Source organism: Martes martes, assembly GCF_963455335.1.
Source record: "Martes martes genome assembly, chromosome: 15".
Classification (NCBI taxonomy): Eukaryota; Metazoa; Chordata; class Mammalia; order Carnivora; family Mustelidae; genus Martes; species Martes martes.
Genome location: NC_137903.1, coordinates 60,474,679 through 60,496,322, shown reverse-complemented (window position 1 = coordinate 60,496,322; position 21,644 = coordinate 60,474,679). Strand labels below are relative to the sequence as shown.

General features: G+C 51.3%; 2 protein-coding genes across 5 annotated transcripts in view; one reads left to right on the top strand and one right to left on the bottom strand.

Annotated features, from left to right (window-relative positions):
- Positions 1-12,199, top strand: part of SDCCAG8 (SHH signaling and ciliogenesis regulator SDCCAG8) — a 228,077-nt gene extending 215,878 nt beyond the window's left edge. For 3 of the 4 annotated variants that reach the window (XR_013968053.1, XM_080824934.1, XM_080824935.1), the window contains 2 exons: positions 2,934-3,060; positions 11,852-12,199. Coding sequence is in view for 3 of the 4 variants with exons in the window: in XM_080824934.1 (XP_080681060.1) it covers positions 2,934-3,060; positions 11,852-11,881 (157 nt within the window). In the remaining variant the exon portion in view is untranslated. The remainder of the gene's footprint in view (positions 1-2,933; positions 3,061-11,851) is intronic. The other variant, XM_080824936.1, reaches the window with a different exon arrangement.
- Positions 12,200-13,822: 1,623 nt separating this feature from the next.
- The window catches only part of AKT3 (AKT serine/threonine kinase 3), a 291,626-nt gene continuing 283,804 nt past the window's right edge, over positions 13,823-21,644 (bottom strand). The window contains exon 13 of the mRNA XM_080824939.1: positions 13,823-17,401. Within this exon, the coding sequence (XP_080681065.1) occupies positions 17,316-17,401 (86 nt within the window). The 3' untranslated portion in view covers positions 13,823-17,315. The remainder of the gene's footprint in view (positions 17,402-21,644) is intronic.

Genomic DNA, 21,644 nt, shown 5'->3' with positions numbered 1-21,644 from the left:
AGAGAGCTGCTATTGAAATTTATTTCCTTAACTGAGTCCCTTTTATCTAAAATCTGGGTTTGTTTCTGTCTTTTAACTAATGCGGGTTTGGTTTGGTGGTGATTTTTACCTTTTCTGATCTGGTGATTGACTTCGTTGCTGCACGTGGAGTGACCTAATGGAAGCTGACCTCGAACAAGAAGGGGCATGTCTTTTTAAGGGTGAAAAGCCCCCCAAGACTGACCGCCTGGAGCGTTCACATTGGCTCCCACTGTGAGCCGAGGGCAGGAGGAGCTTCAGCCTCGTGGAGGAAGGCTCTCCCGAGGTCCTTCTGCCAGACCCAGGGACTTGATTCAGCAGCTCCGGGGGGGGGGGGGGGCGGGTGCTCTCAGGTGATCGCCGCAGGGAGCTGAAGCCTACGGTTTGCAAAAACGGTTTGCCAACAGAGCCTGGCCTAGGTCCTGGGGCCTCCAAGGCAGAAGGGTGTAGGCAGGGACTGGCCCCATTTCTGGCTGTAAGCCAGCGTGGCCAGCCTGTGGCCAGCATTTTGTGCTGTGAGAGCAGCGTTTGGCTCAGCCCTTAGCTCTGGATCAGGCAGCCACCTCTTTCCAGGGGCCCGGAAACACACACTGAAGCCATCAGCCCACAGGACTGTTATCCCATTTGATCAAAGCACAGGGCAAGGGACCACATGGGGAAAGGCCACTCCTGGCGTCTTGTTGTCTTTAAGCCTTAATGGTGTCATCTATTTGCCCCATGTTTCTGTTACATTTGTTTCCAGCAAGCCTGAAGCCAGTGGCCTACCGCCTGGCCAGAGCTTAGCCTGTGGCTGTCTCCACACCCAGGGCTTGATGGGAGGGAGAAAGCCGCTCGAGGGTTTAGACAGCTCAGCTGCTAATAACAATGCTTTCCACCTGTCTGATTGAAATACCCAAGCGGTAGTTTGTCTGCTTCTCGAGGAAAAAGGCTCTTCTCACCTCTAGGGGACCCACCCCAGTGCAGGACAGCGGAGTAGCTGCTCAGATGGGCGGTGGCTGCCGGCATCTGTCGGTGGGTCAGTCGGGGCAGAGGGCCCCTGCCCTGCGCCGCAAGCCGGCGGGCCGGCATCTCTGCCGCCCTGGGGTGTCCTCGCCCCTCCCAGCTGCTCTCTGCGCAGGAGACGGTGCAGGGAAGCTCCCGTTTGGTCTGACGCCCGTGGGGTGGTTTGGGGACTGCTCTCAGGAAGAATTGTCCCCGTGTGACAGTGTGATGGGTGCCCTTGGGGACAGAGGGGGCTTCCCAAAGCTGCAGTGCCCGGGCTTCACCAGGATCCGAGGCAGGGCCACAGGGGCAAGGGGGCACGACCATCGTGTATACCGTGTCGAAGCGGCAAGGCGCTCACACCTGGCTGGAAGATCGTTGTGTTCGGGTCTGCCCCAGCCTGATCTGGGACGCTGGGAGGCCGGTCAGGGCCACAGCACCGGAGCCTGGCCCTGAACAGCCACACACACAAGAGAGAAGAACTAAGACCTTCCCTGGCTCCTTCCCTGGGCTTTCTCCAGGACCAGCCGGAAGCTTGGAGCCAGGGGGCGGGGCTTGGGCCTGCGGGCGGGGCCAGACGGCCGCCTCACGCGGGCGGTGGGAGGGGCGGGCCTCGTGAGCATGCGCCCTGCTGCCCCCGCGCCCACCACCTGTTCTCGGTTTCGGGCTCCTCGTGCTTGCCGCGGTAGGAAGTAGCGAAAGGCCCGGAGTGCGTGAGGAGGAGGAGGAGACCGGGGTGGGGACCCGAGCGTGCCTTCGGGGACAGCCTAAACAAAGATACCCACAAAAATCCTTCCAAGGTGGAGACGGGCAGACAGGGCCCGCAGTCGGTGCCGTCTGGGAAAGGGGCAGGCTTGCAGGTGGCCCAAGAGTCTGGGAGAGCGTGAGCGGTACTAGAATGTCGTCAGGTTCCCTCAGGATGCGGTTTTACCCGCCGGCAGGTGCGCCTCCCAGCTGGGGTGGGAAAGGAGTCCGCCCACCCCAAGGCCCCAGTCTCTGCCCTTGTCAGTGCTTCCCTGTGCTGGGAACGCAGCAGAAGCTTGGCGGGACGCAGGGAGGCTTGACCTGGGGCAGCCTGACGCCAGTATCTGCACATGACGTCGGGGCCTTTGACTCGGTGAGTGTTGGACGTGTAGCCTGGAGTTTGAATTGCACCTTGAGCTTTTAAAATCCTTTCCCTGTGAAAATACAATTTCACCATCGGTGCTTTTGGTCCGGAAGGAAGGGTGCAGGACACAGCCAGCCTCTTTCCAGAACAGGGCTGGGTAGTTGTACAGCTCTAAATTTAATCCCAAGCCTACATTTCCAGGGGTGAGTGTGCTGTAGGAAGCCGTCTGTGGACAAATGAGGATAATAGTTTGAGTGAATTAGCAAGTCTGGAGAGGAGGGCCCATCAGCAGAATGACAAATTTAGGATCTTTAAAGACATCTGGTCAGCGATGCCGGAGCTCATGATTGACTGAGTGATTAATAATGGAAAACCCTTAGTTCAGTGTTTCTGCTGTCCCTCGCCCACTTCCCCAGCCAGGGCGGGCTGTCTGCTGCAGCCTGCCAGAGACGTTTCCCGCTGAACAATGGAAGCATTTAGGCCCCTCACCCTCGACCTCTGTGAGTTTAAGGTCTAGGTTTTTCTTCTCCTTATCCAGCTTACCTGTGTGTTTACTCATGGACAACTCCCGGAGAAGGCTCCTGATTCCCCTTCACATTTGACGTGATTCCATTCATCTTAATCAGTGCTGCGTTCCAAGAGCCTGCTGCTGGCCTCGCCCCTCAGGGTCACCTGGATTTGCAGCTCCTGGTTCACTAACCAGGGCCTCTCTCGGACCCAGCAGTGGGACGCACTGAAGGGCTGAAGTTGGCCGCTACCGTCCCCCCCCCCCCCCACTCTGCTGCCTCAGGACCCATCCCTAACTCTGCGGTGGATTTCTCCGCAGGCTAAAGCAGCTGGACAAGCACAGCCAGGCCACAGCCCAGCAGCTGGTGCAGCTTCTCAAAAAGCAGAACGAGCTTCTTCTGGAGAGACAGAGTCTGGCCGAAGAGGTGGGACGTCTGAGATCCCAGGTACCCGTCAAGCCCCGCGCAGGGGTATGTGTGTGGGGGCGGAGGGGGTCCTCTGGGCTGGCTCACCCACCAGAGGACACAGTGGTGTCTGCGCGTGGGGCTTTTTCTTGTTCCTTGTTTCCAGAGCTGTGCCGTTGACAGGTGCAAACCCCAGTACTTCTGTTGGGCAGCCCCATAAGCTGGCAGGGGGATCCTGAAGACCATGCTGGGCATGGTGGGGGACAGGGATGTGTAGCCCTCGGGCCTGCCCTCTTTCGGGAGCTGGAGTTCATGCATAAGAACAACCCTCGACCCAGCAGGCCACACCGAGTGTGGAACTGTGGCCCGCGGAAGGATGCAGAGGGCTATAGGGGCGAGCAGGCTTTGTGCAGGAAGCAGACTCCGAAGGGCCCGGGGGGTGTGTACAGTTGAAAGTGGCTGAGGAAAGAGGGGCTGCCGGTTGGAGGAGCCATGGCGAGTGGGCTGCAGGAGTCTTGTCCGACGTCAGCGGCCGGTGACTGCGCCCGGCAGCGCTGCCTGTACAGTGCGCGCGAACTCTCGTTGCCCTTGAACGAGCCTGCAAGATCGATGCTTGTCTCCACTTTGCATCTAGGGAAACTGAGGCTGCAACAGCCTGCACAGCTGGCAAGTAGGGACACTACAAATGGCACCTAAGACTGACGCCACAGTCCGGGCTTTCCCTGTTGAGGGTAGATCTGGGGCCACCCAAAGGGATCACGGAGAGAGGAGAGTATCCCGGTGAGTCAGCAGTATGGTGTGAGGCCTTTTCCCCTAAATGGCTTCTCTTCCTGTCGGAGAAGCTGTACTTTTTGCCCCATCAAGCAGCATGTTAGGATAATGAGGTGGTCCAGGGACTGGCCCCAGTCTCTGTCTTGTCCTGGGATGCTGTATTAGGAGAGCCCCCAGGCGCCCACACAGCGAGTGCTTGGAATGATGAATGGGAAGAGTGCCTCTGGCCAGGAGAAGAGTGAGAAGCGGTCTCTCTTTCTTCTTTCAAAATGTGCCCAACGGGTACTGGGGAGCCGCCCTCCTCTGAGGGAATTTTCCCATTCAGTGTACCGAAACCCTCGCCGGTACTACTCATTTCTCCGCGGAGAGTAAGAGAAAACCCCAGTGCCAGGCGCTGAACTGCGGCCTGGGGTTGCAGACCCGCCTGTACCCCGTGGCCCCGGCGCCGCTGACCCTCTCACACCGCTCATCACAGGCGTCTGGGGGGCTTGCAAATGGGTAACTGCGAGGGACACCAATACACGGCCTCCGGTCACACACGCCAGGAATTGGCATTTTAACAAGCTGGTTGGGTAATTCCGAGGGACACGGAGCTTTGGAGGCCCTGAAAGGCTCAGGCTCGACCCCGGCCATAACCTAACTGTCTGGGCAGGTCCTGCAGGAGGCCGTGCATGGAGCTAGCCAAAGGTTGGGGCCACCGGCTCTCCAGGTGGGGGACCAGGCTCCTGTCACACGTGGTGGAAGGACAGGGGCTCTTAGCATGAGTGAATCCTTTGGCTCTAGGAGCCAAGAACCACTTCAGAATAAGACTTGTGGGGAGTCTTCTGTCCAAGCTCTGAGCACATGGCAGTTTCCTGTTGATTCTGGACCAGATCATTATCATGTAGGATTTCCCTTTTAACTCCCCATCTGCCCACCTCACAGCCACTCAGATCTGAACATGGACCATCAACGCTTAGAAACCTCTTCCAGGGCTTGAAAAACCTGATAATTGCCAAATGGATTGCAAAATTTTCATAAAATGCATTTAAAACACAAACAAAACCCAAACCTCAAAAAATCCTCAAAAAAAAAAGGAGTAGGTCTTTCTTCTCTTGCCTGAAGCCACAGAGATGATTTGACCATCCTGAGTTATCTGATCCCAGCCCATCTGGCTCATCTCTAAAGGGATCTTTCAGATTCAAATAGTACATTTGGAGTTATTTTAATATGAACACGACAAAAGACATTTCATAGAGGGACTGTTGGCTTTCAGTAGCAAATACTAGTGTTTGAAGAAGAGGCAAGGATCCAGTTTTGCAAGCTCTCTGCAGAATACCTAAACCACAGGCCTGCTCTTTCTGCCCAAGTGTGGCATTAGTTCGGCCATGGAATAAACTGGAATTGTGAGTTTAGCTTCCAGCCCTTGAAGTAAATGAGGCCGCTGTGTGCCCTCAGCAGGGATATAGGAGGACAGCTCCCTGCGAGCTCCCAAGTGACTGACCCGACTCCCTGTTTTCCTGGAGAGACACTGGTTCATCTTTTCATTTAGGGATGAAATGTTTAGCTAAAGGCTTCCGTGTTCTCAGCCTGGTTGGAGTAAGCCTAAGGACTTAATGGGATAGGTCAAACTCTCAAACTCTTTGTCCACCCGATGCTGAGTCCCAGGCCTCTGGTATGCTCCCAGGTCCCGAGCCCTGGGTCCTGGAGCAGATGACTGGCCCGGGGTTGGCCTGCGGCCCATGATAGGAAAACAGTGACGTCTGTTCGGAAGGTTTTATTATTCTGAGTTGTTTCTGCTTACGTTCTAAAACCCGCACAGCAGTCTGGCCGAGCGAGCTGTTCGTGGTCCTAACTAGGCCGCATGATGTTTTTAACTGTGAGAATTCCCGCCTTCCCCTCCAACACCGCTGGTGTGCAGGACTTGGGCCGGCCGAGTGGGCCTGGCTCAGGGCTTCTGGTCCGCCTTTTTCTTCGTGTGACTAAATGCAGTGGCTTTGTTACTCTCCTGCCTCACGCTGCAGGCAGGGGACTTCTAGAAAATGGCTTTTAAAATGTCCTAAAATGGTGATGCTGGTCATTGTGGAGAAATGGAACCCCAAAGCCCCCACGCACCCAGCCGGCCTGCAGACATGGCCCCACAGCCCTTCTCTGGGCACAGGCCCTGTTGCCTCTTCTTGGGGGGACAGAGACTCTGGCCGGGTCTCGGGAGAGTGGTGGTGGGGCCTAGTGTACGGGAGCAGGGTCAGCGTTCTGGGACCTGGTGCCTGGGGCTCTAACCTCTGGCCAGGGAGGGTGATGCCAGCTGCTAAGGAAATCAGTCTCTTCTTGGGGAGAGTGGCGGCTGAGAGATGGGAAGGAACAGAAGGTGTCCATTCAGAGGATGGTTTTATACCCCAGAGAGTTTGGGGTATAACGACTGGGCAATGACTCAGGGTTCAGATCTCGTTTTCTGATAGCTGCCTTCCCCGTGGGCCCTATGGCTCCGTCCTCAGTGCTCAGTCTGCAGATGAAGCGTCTCTACAGTCGGGATAAGACTGACTTATCAGGGATTAATCAGGAGGCCCTGTGACTTTTGAGCATTCTTGGCAGTGAATTGACTCTCTAATTTGATTCAAACTTGTGCTTGGATCCAGCAGCCACATGTGATTATATTCAAAATCATGGACATTATCTCATTACACCGAAGGAGCCGGCAAGAGAGTTGAACCGAGCAAAGAACCTGACGCAGGGGAGGAGGGAAGGCAGGGCCCACCTGTGACCTGAAGCCAGCGCCAGGGCACCTTCGAAATGGCCGCTCAGGGGAGGGTCACTGGGCCGGGGTCCCGCTGAGGAGGGTGTGCCTGCTGCTCACCCCGAACGGGACCTGGAGGTGCGTGCAGCTTTGCGGGGGTCCTCCTGGAGCCCTGGGGGCTTCGCCCGCCTCCCGTGGGGGCTTCCCCGAAGTCAGCTACCTGCAGGACAGATGGCGCTTGAATAGAACAGCAAATACACTGAATAAAATAAATTAGAAAGCCTCCTCCTGAACCAAGATTTTTTGGAAAGAATTCTAAATAGATGAAAACAAACAATTTGATTTCAACCAAATTGTTGTTTTTTTGTTTTTATCCTGATTTTCACCCGAATTGTCAGTCTCAAAAATAAACACTGATACATTCCCAGAAAATATTTTTCAAATAAAAACTGACTCTGTTAAAGTTTGCCCTGATTCTTTCAAAACTGTGTACAAGACACTGTCAACCAAAGTGACTTGCATATTTTTTTAAATACACTTGAACATATGCAGCTAAAATGTCATTAACTCCCTGCTGCCTGAGTGTTTCTAAAGAGTGACACGAGACCCCTGGTGCTGTGTTTCCAACATAAGGGTCTTGCGACCCTCAAGAGAAACTTCCCCGAGCAACTCAAATAGCACAGTTTAACTTTTGTGGGTTGTGGTGGTGGTGGTGGTGGTGGTGGTTTCACGGAAGACCCCGTGTGTAATTAATACTGAAAAGCACATACGGCTTCATCGAAGCCAAACTCGCTCTTCCGTTTAACAGTTCACTTTGTCCAAGAGTGAATAATTTCAGAATGAGACTCATGGAAGAAAAATAAATCAAATTTTCTGTTGCCTCAGACACACTTGCCCCAGTTACTGCTTCCTGAGTCAGACATTACATTTTGCAATATAAATTCACAATCAAGATTTTAAAGGGAGCTAAATATTTTAATCCAATTAGACAAGTGAACAAAACACTGAATATTGCATGGAGTGTGGAGAAGTGGTTCTTGCCTTTAAAAGACTGTGATTCCGTCACATTACAACCCCAAATGTCAGTGTTGTCTTTATTCTTAACGCTTTCAAACATGAGGCAGCCAGAGGCTCCTCTCTCTGCTGTTGGTGACACTGTCTGTCCTTTGGGAATTCTTAAAAATCTATTTACCATGGAAACATGGTCCCTCTAAAACACAGACACCTGCCCGTGCGCAGGGGAAGTTCGCGGGACTCGCGGGATTCCAGAAGAGCCGGAAGAAGACATCACGGAACCGCGCGAGGTGTGGGACCCTGGTGGCAGCAGAGCTGCCGGGAGAGCGGGGCGCCCCTGCGCTCCGACCCCGGCCGTGTGCTTCCAGGGCTCCCCGCCTCCCCCGGGGCTGCTGGTCCCAAGTCCAGCTCCAGCTGCTGTTCTCCAGGAAGCCAAGGAAGCAGGGGCCGTGCCTTCGCTCTGCAAGGAAGGCTTTCTCGCCTCTGCCTTTTCCTTTCTCGGATTCCTTTGGGCTCCTCCCACTTTGGGAGCCCAGAAGCAGGGAGTCAGGCCTGTGGTCCCCGTGGTCTAGGGAACCCAGGGCTTTGACCTCTGCCTGCACAGACCTGTGGTGGTCAGAGGCCCAGCTGGGCAGCCCGAGGGGAGAATGGACAGACGGGTGTGCCGGTGACCTCGCCGCGAACTCTGGGCTTGCTTTGCACCTGCCAACAGCTGGATGCCCGAGAAGGTCAGCAAGCGTGTGGGCCGCTTTGCTGGGCACAAGGCAAGACTGCTGACCTGGAGGCAGCCCGCTGTGTGTCCCGTGTCTTCTGAAATGTTGTGGGCCCCCCCATCCTCCCCCTCAGGCCATGATCCATGAAGTTCTGCAGAGGACTAGTGAGGGCACCTTCCTCCCAGCGGCCTGGTGACCACCCGGACTCCCCGTGGCCTGTGTGTGCCGGCCGGACTTCCACATCTGACCCTTGCTCGGCGCCACAAAAGTCACACTCCATGGCTTATGTGCTCTCGCTGAGCACATAAGAAGAGCACAAGAGAGCTGGGACTTCAAGGTCACACTGCCAGGGCTCAGATCTCAGCTCTGTGACACTCCCGGGAAGTGGTTTAGCTTTCCTATCACTCACGTCCTGGTCAAAACCAAAACCAAAAAACAAACAAAAGCCCTTAAAAAGAGAACCCTTAAGAGGGAGCCTTAAGCTTCCCCTTAAGAGGGAGCCGCTGCATGACCCTGACTCCACCAGGGGTGACCATAAAGCCGACCTGGTTGGAGGCACAAAGGGGCCTCTGGATAAGTCATTCGTAGTCCTTCCTATACCAGCAGGACAAAGAAGGCCCAGAGATGAAGTGGACATAACTGGGAAGTGACTGGCAGGGAACTGGACTTCTCCAGAAGGTGGTGTTCAGTCCCTGGGCCACAGGCTGCATGTACAGGTGGGCGTCCGTCTGCTTCTCTCCCGGGGTGGGGCCTGCAGCCGGCTCTGAACCCCCAAGCGGTAGCTACTGGTGGCTTCCCTGGAGCTCTGTTCACTGGGGACAAGCTTGAGAACGCCCCACCTCGAGGTAGGGGGGTGAGGCGCTTCTGGTTAAAAATAGATGCTTTCTTGCCAGAGGCACAAGGAATGGGGCCATTTTTTGACCTGGCCAACAGAAACAGAAAATGTGCAAATGAGTGAGGCGGGTGGGGATGTTGCACGTGGGGAGACTAGCGAGAGGCTGGGTGGAGGTTTGTGCATGGAAACTCCGGTCAGGCTGAGGCTGAGCAAGTGCAGTCTGTGAGCAGGGGCGAGGCGGGGCGGCCATTCCCTAGGGTGGGGTGTGTGGGGCAGGGGGCCCGGGGAGCCTGGGAACAAAGCCCCAGAAAAGGCTCCGCTGGACCCCACAGCATGGTTGCCTGGGGAACAATTCAGGTCACCCAGAGACTCATTTCTTAAACTCTGAATTTCAAGTCAAACTTCAGAAATAAACACAAAAGTTAGGGTTTGTGGAGAAAAGGCTCTATTAGGTTTTACAACGGGAACAAAGAAAATGGGGTCGCAGCAGCGGGTGTGTAGATGGGGGGCATTTCTGTCATCTGTGGACAGTATTTCAGAAGAGCAGCTGCCAGAGCGCGTGTTGGCCCTCCCCTCTTCTGGAGGGCAGCCACAGACCACGGCAGATGTGGCCACACCACCCAGGCAGGTCGCAGCAAGGGGCCGTGGTGACAGGTTGGAAGGCAGAGGATGGGGAGGTGGTGGCCAAGGGCTCCAGCCCCAGTTCAAACCAGCTAATGTCCCACTGGCACATGCGTCCTCACCCCCCAACCGGACCCCCCAACCAGACCCCCCAACCGGACCATGATCACTGGTGTGGACGATGGACCCAACTTTCTGGAAATAAGCATGCCTAAATAGCCCTAAGAAGTGATGGCAGATGAGTGGGAATTGGGCAGTAGCTAAGAGTTCTCTGTCTCTGGATGTGCTGCGGGATGGGGGGAGCACTCAGGAATGTTCTCTACCAAAGCTCCAGCAAATGGAGGGCAACACTGGGTGCTGCATTTGTAGACCAAACAGTGACGTGGGCACAGGTGACTTATTTATTCGGATGTTTACAGGATGGGGTGGGCAGTGCAGGCACCGGGGATCCCAGACCAGTGAATGGTAATATTGGGGCTCTACTACTAAAATCAGGATGGGTTTTGCATCAAAACCAAGTAAAATACCAAACCAGCGAAGAGACAGTGACAGGGAATTTGCTTCAGTAGAGAGATTGCGGCTGGCTCCTGTAGGTTTGCTCACACCTGGGACCTCACATCTGCGCTGCTCCCAAGGGATCCCACAGGCGCCGGAGGTCGCAGGTTCCAGAGGGCCACCAGAGGCCGCCAGGGGACCAGTCGGGTGATGATCAGTTACCAAAAGGGCCTGGAGCCCATGGGCACTATGAACTCATTGCAGTGAGAGATGCCAGTTCCCTTGAGCTCGGTTTTAAAGAATTCCTGCAACATTTTCTTTCTAGTCCAGGTCTTTACCATTATTCTGTACAGACGTTGTGGGGTGTGTGTCTTCTACCCAAAGTTCAGTTACATTTTTCTTTTGCAATACTCCTGTCATGGTTTATGCTTATCCTTGTGCTCAGAGACACACATCCCACTTGCTTACTCAGTGCACAGCCCCCACCTGTGTTCAAAGCGGGACAGCTGTACACGTGACATTCTAACGACACTTCTGCTTACAGACTTGTGCACTATAGACACATGATCAGTGTCACACACACCAAGGCCCACCTGAGATAGAAACATTCCCCTTTTTGCATCTTTCAAAAGAGGCAACAGACTGATTTTCATATTTCTCTTGCGTGAATTCTGATCTGTCACTCACTGTCCTGTCTTGGAAATCCTCAAGTAATCGTGGCTGGAACTGGGTTCTCACAGAAGCCTCCCTCCCCCTGCCGACTCTAGCTCGGGAAATGTGCGTTGGGGAGAGCAGAGAGAGGCCCACCTGTCTTTCTGGAAGGTGGTTGCTGACCAGACTGCCCACCATCCTTAGGACCTCCTGCTCCTTGAGGTCAATGTCTTACTCATCTTCGAACGTGGTACCGGCTAGGTACCCAGGAATTGCCCTGTTTTGTAGAATGGAACTGTCTGCAGTGGTTTCTGGCACCACGTCCAGCTGTGGGTTAAGCTAATCTGAGCAGCCCCGTGGGCGAGACCCATCAACGCTGTACTCGAACTCCACTAACCTCTGACTCCCTCAACCCAGTTTTCATGAGCTGGTTTTGAAACCTTTATTCCTGTTTAAAGCCAAGAGGCCAGATACACCAAATTCCCTCTTCCAGCATGTGGGAGGTGGTTTCTCTGTGGGAAAAAAAAGTGCCCTTATATATGTTATAATAGTGTCTGCCGCTAAAAACTTGGGAAGTTTTCATTCGTTTTGATTTCACTAGGAGGGTCTCAGGGACACTTCGCCTGCATCCTGTTTTTGTTCTAGCTTCCCCAGCTGTAATGTCTGAGCGGTTTTCAGTAAAGAGGTCCTGGCAGGGATCGGGGTCTCCTTCCCTGGACAGGGAGGTGGTGGCTCTCCAGCAACACCCTGTCATCGGCCCGCCCTTCCTCAAGAGACGGACACATGTCTGGGGTACGGGTCATTTTCAGAGTTAAAGCCTTAAAGTCGTTCACCTCATGTTCCATGGTCAAGTGGGAGTGCAAGCTTTTCAACTGTCTGGTTACAAACAGTCCCTGCATTTTTAGCAAAAGAGTGATTTTTCTCCGTAAACGTAGAAAGGGCACCTCAGCCAGTGAGAAGACAAATCACAGGGAAGAACGAGATCTATTTAAACTTACTTTTTATTATCATTTTTTCCAGTTACCCAGCATGCGACAATCTGATTGCTGACCTGGACGAAACAGAGTGAAATAAATGGTTTACAAAGAGATATTTACATTCATCTGATTTGTTCGTGAGATGCCACAGTGCGCCACGACCTTCCGGAACAGCAGCCAGCGCCTGGGACGGCAGCGAGCTGCTCGCTCGGCGCCCTGTCCGCTGCTCGGCGGCACCTGGGTGCGGGTGGCCTGCGGCTCAGCTCTGGCACCAGATGATGAGCCCTCCTGCTATGTCTCCAGAAATGGCTTGAAGTGATGATTTTTTTAGATCTGTTCATTTGTATGCTGTTACACACGACTTTCAATAAATGAACTTTTTAAAGACCTGAATTGTAATGTTTCCTTTTTACCTTGTAGTGATGAACGAAACACACCAAAAAGGCACATATTTTAACTAGGCCAGAGGGTATTAAGGACCAGACTTTCTTCCTGTCATTCACGTTTCCTTCCCTCTTCGTGAGCTAGAGAGCATCCTTTAACTTCTGATGCTTTTAATCAACATCTCGTAAGACTCCATTACTTATCATCCTGCTACTCTGGGCACAGTCGGGAGACACCAGGAAGCACTGTTTATCCTGTCCGCTCTGTTCACAAGGAAAACAGACAAGAAAGCGTCTTTGGCTTGGTGGTGTCAGGTTTCTTCTCGAATGTGCAGTATTTGAGAGGAGCCTACGAATGTACTTCGTGGAATTACAAAGTTGACTTCGAGGTCTATCAGATATCTGTACATGGATCGTTATTTTAGTTTAAGAGAGTATTTCTACTACACAGTTAAGCCCTCAGATGCTTGAAAGTAATAAAAACTGGGCACTGAAAGTGTTGTGTTGTATTTGAGGAGGACAATGAAGTGCTAAAGGCAAGGCAGCCAGCAGGCAGGAGGAGCCCTGACCTCAGGCCCTTCTCCTGGCTAGCGTTCCCGAATCCTCGCCCTCACCGGCCCTCCCGTGAACTCTTGGGATAGACACGGGGATTAGGCTTCAGAGGCGATGGGATGATACATACGCAAAGACCTTTCAAAAGTCTCTCGAGCATGTAAAAGGTTCAAGCCTGAAAGAGTAGAACTTCTACTATATGGATTCAGTTTTTGATTTAATCCAATGTGCTAGACATCAAGGTTGTCACCTAAGATATGTTAACTGTCCCTAATTCTGTTTGAGGACTACAGTAAATAAATTACAATATTCTACAAATAGCACCCTTAAAGAATTGTAGAGGTCACTTTATTTTAGCCTCCTGATCTGTCCATCCCAGTGGTTTTGAGAGAAGAGCAAACATAAGAACACCCTCAGATCTGCCTGTGTGACACACACATGCCTGACTCTGGTCCCAAAGCCATTCCTCCACTCAGCTTAGTCACAGGAGCAAAGCCAAGTTTGTACAATAGTAGGTTTATGAGGTAAAATCAGAAAAAGGCCCCAACCAAAATAAGTCTAGATAAATCAGACTGGAGTACAACCACCCTACCCATTTCTCACCCACGACTAAGTTTGTTAACTTGCCAACATACATTCTAAGAAAGGAAGTATGCAGAGCAACACGTGTAAGGTTATCAGGAAGACATCACTGAGGAGCGAAACTCCTGAAGCGTTCTGGGCCCAAACCGTCTGGTGTGAAGCTTGTTAGGTCCCTAACACGTCTCCAGGGAGTCCCCTTCATCCCTGACTTCACAGGAGATGCACCTGAGACCCATAACTGAGGGGTCAGCACCTCCCCTTCAGAAGTGGCCCCTCGTCCAAGTCTGCACAACTGCACTATTGCCATTTTACTCAAGTAAATAACAAAGCAGTCCTGTGTGTGTTTGGGGCTACAAGAGACGGACGTTATTCTCCTCTCACATTTTATATAGGGTAGGTTAATACCAGCTGGAGCTATTAAAAATCTTTTTTTTTTCCAGAAAAGCATATTTTCTGAGACTACAGAACCACGTCCAACAACAATAAACAGAGAAGTAGCAGATTGACATAGTGCTTTATTTAAGCCGTCTGTACGAAGGAAAATAATGTGCATCCCTATCATATACGTGTAAAAATACTAAGGATGTACAGTGTACAAAAACAGTTTCTTGTAGTTATTTCACATCCTTGTGGGTCATATACTTAAGGAAATGAACAGTTTTAGTATGACCGACAGTAATAGTAATACAGTTTTTCTTGGGTTCATAGTTGCGTCTGCTTAAAATCCTTAACCAGATGACTAGATCTTGCGCGGATCTAATGAAAGAACTAGCAAGGTCAAGAAATGTCACAAACTATAAAGCTACAGGGAGGTAATTCAATTACCAATTTAGAGGTTTTTCTTTTTATTTAAATAAATACTTTACATTTCATGCTTGCCTGTAATGCACTACCAGGAGCAAGATAAGGAAATTCTACTGTAGACAGTACGAACAGTAGCAGCAAAGTGTGTACGTTGAGGTGTAATACAGAGACCCTGCAGTTAGTAAGGAAGGCCCTTACTTTTGTCCTCTAGGAGAAGCAAGGGGCCCCTGCAAGAACAGTCAGCTTTAAGAAGCCGGAAATCAGGTACGGGAAATGGAAAACAATACTGGAATAATGCTATGTCATTAGTGGAGAAAGCAAAGCTGTGAGCAACCTGCCAAAAAATCCAAGCAGAAATGACCAATTTCCTCCCAGATGGCTGCATTAAGACAAAGAGGGCAGACTTCACGGGAGTTAGTGCGGGATGGAGTCCGCTGTGTCTGACCCGTGTTCTGATGGAGCAATGCCGGGTTCTGGGCCTCCCCTTCTGCCAGCAGCCCCCACGGTGGCCACGGGCAGCCCCAAGGGCAGGTGCGGAAACCTTCCTCTACACGCACGCACGCACGCACGCACACACATCTGTTATCCTGTCATTCCTCCACGCCAGCTGATGGATACCTGGGAGCGAGAGCGAGGGGGGGCTGGGCGTGGAAGCCAAGGAAAGGCCCTGCTGGCCTTGGCGCATCTCAAGGTCCAGTGCAAGTGAGCCCTGCATGCGGGCTGGAGATGGAGAGCCAGCCGTGAGGCGTGGCCGGCCCAGGGCACTGTCAGCGCGGTCATTCATCTTCAGGAAGTGTCCTTGGCCAAGGTCACGGGAAATCACCTTAAGGTTTGGCGGGGGAAGCTATCGAAGTGCTTAGTATACAGGGTCACCCTCCTCTGCCAGAGGAATGGCCGCTCTGCACGAACATCAACCAGCCTCAGCCACCTTCTCTGCCTCTACCTGTTCCTTTTGGATAAAATGGATGCGAGACAACTTATAGGACATACCTTCTAGTCTACTTTCTGGTCAAAGTGAAACATTCAACAGAATTCCAAGGGTGGAGAAAAAGTGAAGCGACATGTGTAAGTAAGAATGAACTACCATTTCCTGTAACTTCCTACTCAATGCTAAGGATGAATTTCACTCAGATAGGAATATGAAAAATTAGGATAAAACCTATGTCTGAATATGTCTTAGCTGCCTTAGTAAAATGCCCTTTGACCCCCGTCAGTCCCAGTGGCCTGCCCACCGCCAGCAGTGGTGTCTCATCTACAGATCCACACTTCCAGCGCCACGAGGCTAAGACATCTGCGTATGAATATGATTCATCCTACTTAGAAAGTCACTTGCTCTTCCACACAACGCATCTGAGTCGTCATACCATGTCATGCCGCAGTGTTCCACGGGGAGCTGTCAGAACATGTGACTACAGACATCTCCACAATCGCTCCATGGGGCCGGCCAGCCTCCTGCGGCCGCAGCAAGGACCCCCAGCCCCTGGACTTCATAGGCTGCTTTGGAAAATGTCAGCTCCTAGCACCAAAGGGTTTAATCTGAAGATCATCATTAATGAAGGAGAAAGATGAGGTTTGCATACATGTCCCCTTTCAGTGAGAAATGTTGGAATTTGGGGACATGAATATATACAGAAAAAGAAAAGTTGGAGGTGTTCTTTTTGTGTGTGTTGTTTTGTTTTCTCCCTGATGGCTTAATTCAGTGATAAATGTACCATGATTGGAATAAACACACCAGGTTCTTACCCCTTACTGCCTACTTGGTGAATACTCGAGATGTGTGCATTTTGCCAAGTATGGTGCATTTGTCACGGTCATGCCGGTCGCGGTTCCTTCACGGCGAGACGTCGCCGGGTTGTCAGAGCACTTCCGTTCTCAAACGGTCAACAGCAACATCCTTCCGTCTCCTTAACCCCTCGGCACGGAGAGCTGGGGATTTTCTCCTTTTGAGCACCAAGGGGTTCAGTGCCAGCATCTCTTCTCCCAACGTCCAATTCTAACCAATATGTACAATTTCAGAGCCTCATCAAATTTTGTTACAAAGGAGAAAAAGTGCATGATTCTCATTGGCGTGTACATTCCTTGCACATGGGTCAAAATAAACTGCAGTGAGTCTAGTTCATGTAAGTTGGAGCTGCATTTGCTAACATGACACACAATTGTCTTCACTAAGAAATAAATACTACTGCAATATAAACAAAATCATAAAAGGACATTCAAAGTTTTAACATCCGAGAAGAAGCTAATTCACGTAGAACTGAAAGTCAAAACTTAACAAATAAGGCAAACACCTGTTTACCTTGGTGTACAAATTTTGGTGAAAAGCAGGATCATTATACCTGTCTACATTCTTCAGCCATCAGAGGTGATAAATATCAAGAAGGGAAAAAGGTTTCCAAGCACAGGGGGGAAAAAATGCTCTCTGGTGCAAATCGTGTCATCGAGCCTGTAAGCGACCTTGCCTCTGCTGTGCATATGCCTCCTTCCCGGGAAGAGCAGTGTCCATCTTGCCAACGACCACCCGTGAAATGTGGCCATGCGGGTGAACAGCGGGCTTCCTCTGCAGCGTCCAACAGGGACTACGTGTGCATCTAGCGCTCTATCTCAACGGTCGTTTGCTCCTTCTCTCAGATGCTTCCCTAGGGATTCCGGCCAGGTCTGAGTGCGCAAGCCCCACCGTATGCACCGATTTCTTAACCCCTTCCTACAGTTCTGCATATGCACATCACCACCCTGCCACAATTGCTTGTTCTGAATTATAAACTAAATCTTCTTAGTCTAATTAGTTTTCGATGTATCTTCTAGAAAGTTAAAAAATGTACCTAGAATCAGTGTATCTCATTTAGCCTTCACTGTTAGGGATAAACAAAAACTAAAAGATCGAAAGATGACAACTGGTGCACAAATGAACAATGGTGGGCTCATGACTTCCAAAGATTGTAAAATTACCTCTTAAAGTTGCTAGAATAGTAAGACAGTAGCAGCAGCAGCATGAGACCGTAGACGGAGATACAATTTCATGCAAAAACAAACAAGTGTGTTTGCGTCCATGTGTGTTCTCGTGGGGGTGAGAGTGGGCTGGGGTGTCTGGAGGCGCTCCTGCTTTGTAAGAGCTATGACTGGTGTGATGTCCGGGAATCATCTTGAGGAGGAAATCTGGGATGACAGTGAAGGAGCAGGACGGGGACCTTACTCGCGGCCGCTGGCAGAATAGGAGAACTGAGGGAAGTGCGGCCGCCGCTCGTTGTCCACGCAGTCCATGCCGTCCTCGTCATCTGCGGGCACAAAGCGGCCACTTAACGTCATGGTTACTGTCTGCAACAGTATCTCTAGTCTACGCGGTTCTAACGTCTAGCACAGGGAAGGTCAACCGCGGACAATGAGCTCTGAGACACTTGTGGCCATCAACACAACACAAAGTAATGACACTAACTCCCCAAACACTCCCTTTCACACGCATGATCTATGAAGTAACACCCTCATGTTGTCTCCTTCAAGCCGCGAACATCTTAAGACCCAACACACTGTGAAAAAATAGTATTCAAGAAAACCAGATTTTTTTTTTTTTAAATAAGAAGAAGCGAATGATCTTCAGTAGCCTTCAATTTCACGAAACTACACCTGTCAAAATTGCAGTGGGCAGTCGGGCCTAAGGCACCAGAAGTGTCGGGCTAGAATCCGGTACCAGTGCCTTCAAATGCATGCATTTTTTCTTCTTGGTGCTTTAGGTATGACTGCGAAATAAAGCTTCATATGAGTCCTTGATTTGACATTGTTTACATTATTTACTCTCCATCTTGTATCCACCTTTGGTCACCGTTACCAGTTTCCCTAAAATGCACCTTTGAACGAGAATGAAGAGAGGAAGACAAAGGAAGAGGGCCAGATAGCAGCAGCAAGCAGACACGAAGGCATGGAAGCACGCTGCTTTCACTTGGGCTGCCCCCTTTCACCTTCCCTGCCTTCCTGTATTCAAAAGATCTCAAATGATCCCCCAAGCCCTTCTCCTAACATCCTAAAGTCTGCACGGCAAGGAAGCTCTTCCTTCTATGTGGTCACACATTCGATCACCCTGGCCACGCCATCCCCTGTGTACCTACTCCAGGCTCTGGGCCAAGACCATCTGCCCTTGGGGAGTCCTGTCTATTCAGGAGGTGCCCACAAAGCCTCTCCTGCTTTCCCCAAGTATGAGGGGTCAGATGCTGTCCCACAGGGGAAGAGCCAGAGAAGGATTTCAAACACCCAACCTTCTTTTTCTTCAAGCAAAATAATTCCACTTCCTCCAATACTAATAAGGAACACAGTGCCAATTCTTTCAATTTTCCAGCCTCTCCAGGAGCATGGAGGTCATGTAACAAGAGAAAGCACACAGGCCTCTGTATGGCGGGCCCTGACCCTGTCACACAACAAGGACAACACTCTGTGCCCCTCAATGACACACAACCCTCTGGAGAGCAAACGTTTCTTTTCTCACAATGCTTCTATTGGGTATACTATTCTAAGTACAGATTTAGAATTTGTGACCTTGAATGTACCAGAAAAAAAAAATCACTGATTAGATGGCAATCAATCCATGAAGAGGATGTGGGACTCCCTGTTCTGTGTAGACCACAGAACTCCAAGGGTTTCTGTTCTTCTGCAGACAAGCCTAACTGTATCAGCTTTTCAAGAGAGGACTGTGACTTAGGGAAACCTCTGCCTCCTTATCATCAAATGCTGGTTAGGCACCAAGCAAACCACACACGTCGTTCAGATGAAATACCTTTCACGGTATTTTTGGCTGTAGGAAAGGTGCTGGAGATGGCCTATCTGTTGTGGAGTCACAAAGTATAAAAACTAGAGAAAAGCTTAGCATTCAGATTCAGACACGTGCCAATCACATTTCAAGGAAACAGTATCCCCTACTAACAGCTTTGCTTGGCTGCATGTTTCTGTGCAGTGAATGTGCAGAGAGCCCCGGACTGCCTGTGTGGGAGGCTGGGGCCCGACTGAGAGGGGGCAGCAGCCTGCCCAAGCCAGAGCCTGTTACACCAACTAACGTCTGGAAATGTATTCCTGGTCTGAATGGAGGATCGTAGGGACAGTTGCTGACAACACCCAAGAACCATGCTGCGAACACGAGACTCATCTGGAAAAAGCAAGCAGGGATCAACTCCCCACCCCACATCAGAATCTGTGACCCAAGGAGGCTCATCTCCTTATAGCATTGAACAAATGTAATCACATGGCGTTAAAAGCTACTCGATCTCCAAGAAATCCTCTTTTCCTGTAAGAGGAAAGCAGAGGACCATTAATGGATAGAATGCAAGACGACACATTCCAAAATCTGTTCAATTAATTAACACCAGTGAGAACAATCTGGCATGTGACCGCAGCTGTTTGTCGGCAAGGAACACTTTGCCTGTCGAACTGCTGATTTGTTCTAAAAAGTAACTCCATTCTGTGTCCTAAAAGCCAGGTGGCGAGTGGGAAGGAGGCTGTCACTAACTGAGGGTACTGTGGACGGCTTCCGTGAACAAAACCATGCTTTAGCAGCTGCAGGGCCGCTCACCAGCAACACCCCTCGAAGCTGCAAGATTATGTTACACGTAATCATAGTCGGAGGTTTCACTGAATCTCCCTTGATCCATCTCTTAAGGGGATCTAGGATGCTTCCAGGAACCATCCCTTTAAAGTCCTGGCCCCATGCTCCCCAGCCCTCCCTCCAGCAGGGTGGGGCCACTGGCCTCAGCCCAGCCTACTGAGTGCTGTCCTCTGCTCCCTCTGCAGGGGCCGACTTGGGAAGTCAGACAGACAGCCCCGACAGACACAGGCTGCTGCTGCTGGACTCAGGTTTCTGGGTTCAGATATCTGCATAGCCACACGTTCCTAGGCCTCCATGGTAGGTGGATTCTGGGACCCACCTTGGAAGGGACTATAGTGTGTGAGCCTCCTGCTCAAAGCAGACTCCTTATCCCTTCAAGACCTGGGGCCAGTGGGCGTGGACAGCATTCCCCACATCTAAAATGACACAGTCTTTCAAGAACGGGATTGCTTTGAGTGATCAAACATTTTATATTACTGATCGAGAAGCTGGGACACCAGGTTCACATGATATTCTAGAAACCATGCTGAGTGACTTAAAACATCTTTTAACATTTCCATGTCATTTTATAAAGTTCTAGAAATAAAGCCACAGGGTGCCTGTTAATGACATATTCTCAGCATGATAAGTGCCTAGTGAGTGTGGAGTTAGTGGTAAGGCAGGCAAGGCTGAGTCTTGAAGAGATTTGGACCTCATCAGCCAGGGATTTGTTTTTGTTTTAAAAGAGAGCACAAGCAGAGGGAGTGGCAGGCAGAGGGAGAAGCAGACTCCCAGCTGAGCCCCGGGGATCATGACGTGAGCCAAAGGCAGATGCTTAACCTACTGAGCCCCCCAGGTACCCCTGGGCTTTGAAATCAAGTCTGTGGTGAAGAAGGACCTACAGCCAGGGCAACACCTACCGCGGAACTTTAGATTTCACAGATTCAAGGTCATGGTTGTGGGAGCTGCTCTACCGTGTTCTTCCGGGTTCCTGCTCCCTGGCAGCCTCTTTAGGTTGCCACCCCACCCCAGATTCGCACCCACTCTCCTCTGCGGGGTGTCTGTTGTACTGGGCCCAGCCTCAAGCTTCAGGCAGTGTGTCACAGGACAAAAAACACTACAGACTCAAACAGAAGCAAAACTAGGGCTCTTCAAAGCTATCTAACTCCAGGTGCCTTTCCGACCTGGACAGCTTCTCAGGCACTATGGGGGAAAGCCGAGGCTTGGGGACACCATCCGGCCTTGTGTCCCCTTTCCTAGAGGGCAAAGCGACCTGCCCCTTCCCCGGGAAAGAATGGCAAAGCCAGGATGACACAGTCACCCCACCAGGCTCTCCTCATCCTCCTCAGCCCCCTTTCCCTGAGACTCAGCCTCACAGGTCTCTCCCCTGTGAGGACTGGACTCTGACCCGTGTGAAGCAAACTGTGCTCACGGCTTTACACTTGCAGAGCCTATTTCTGTGATGTCCACGACCACGTACTGAGTGATCTTAAGAGAGTCCACAAATGCCAAAGCTCTATTTACCAAAGAAAACAGTCTTGAGGAGGTTGAGGCCGAGACAGAGACACATTGGGACCTTGCCCTCTTAGTGCTTGCTGTGGACGTCACGTGGGGAGGGAGGCCGAAGCACAAAGTCCTGGGTATGGATGGCCAACAGCACCATCTGTAAAGAGCTGGGCCTCCTTCTGGCCGGGAAACTACCAGGCCCTCACCATAACGTGTTTATTCCTTCACATCGTACATATTTACTGACTACCAATGCCGGGCCAGATACCCAGCCAGGAGCTGGGGCTAGCTGTGAATAGGAAACCAAGCCTTTTTCCTCAGGGTTATTGCATTCTTGTTGGACAAACAGTAAACAGAGAAACGAACAAATTAACCAGAAGAGTATCAACAAGTTGTCAATGTACAGAATCAAGGGGTGGGGGAGGCGGTGCCCAATGGGCTGCACTGTT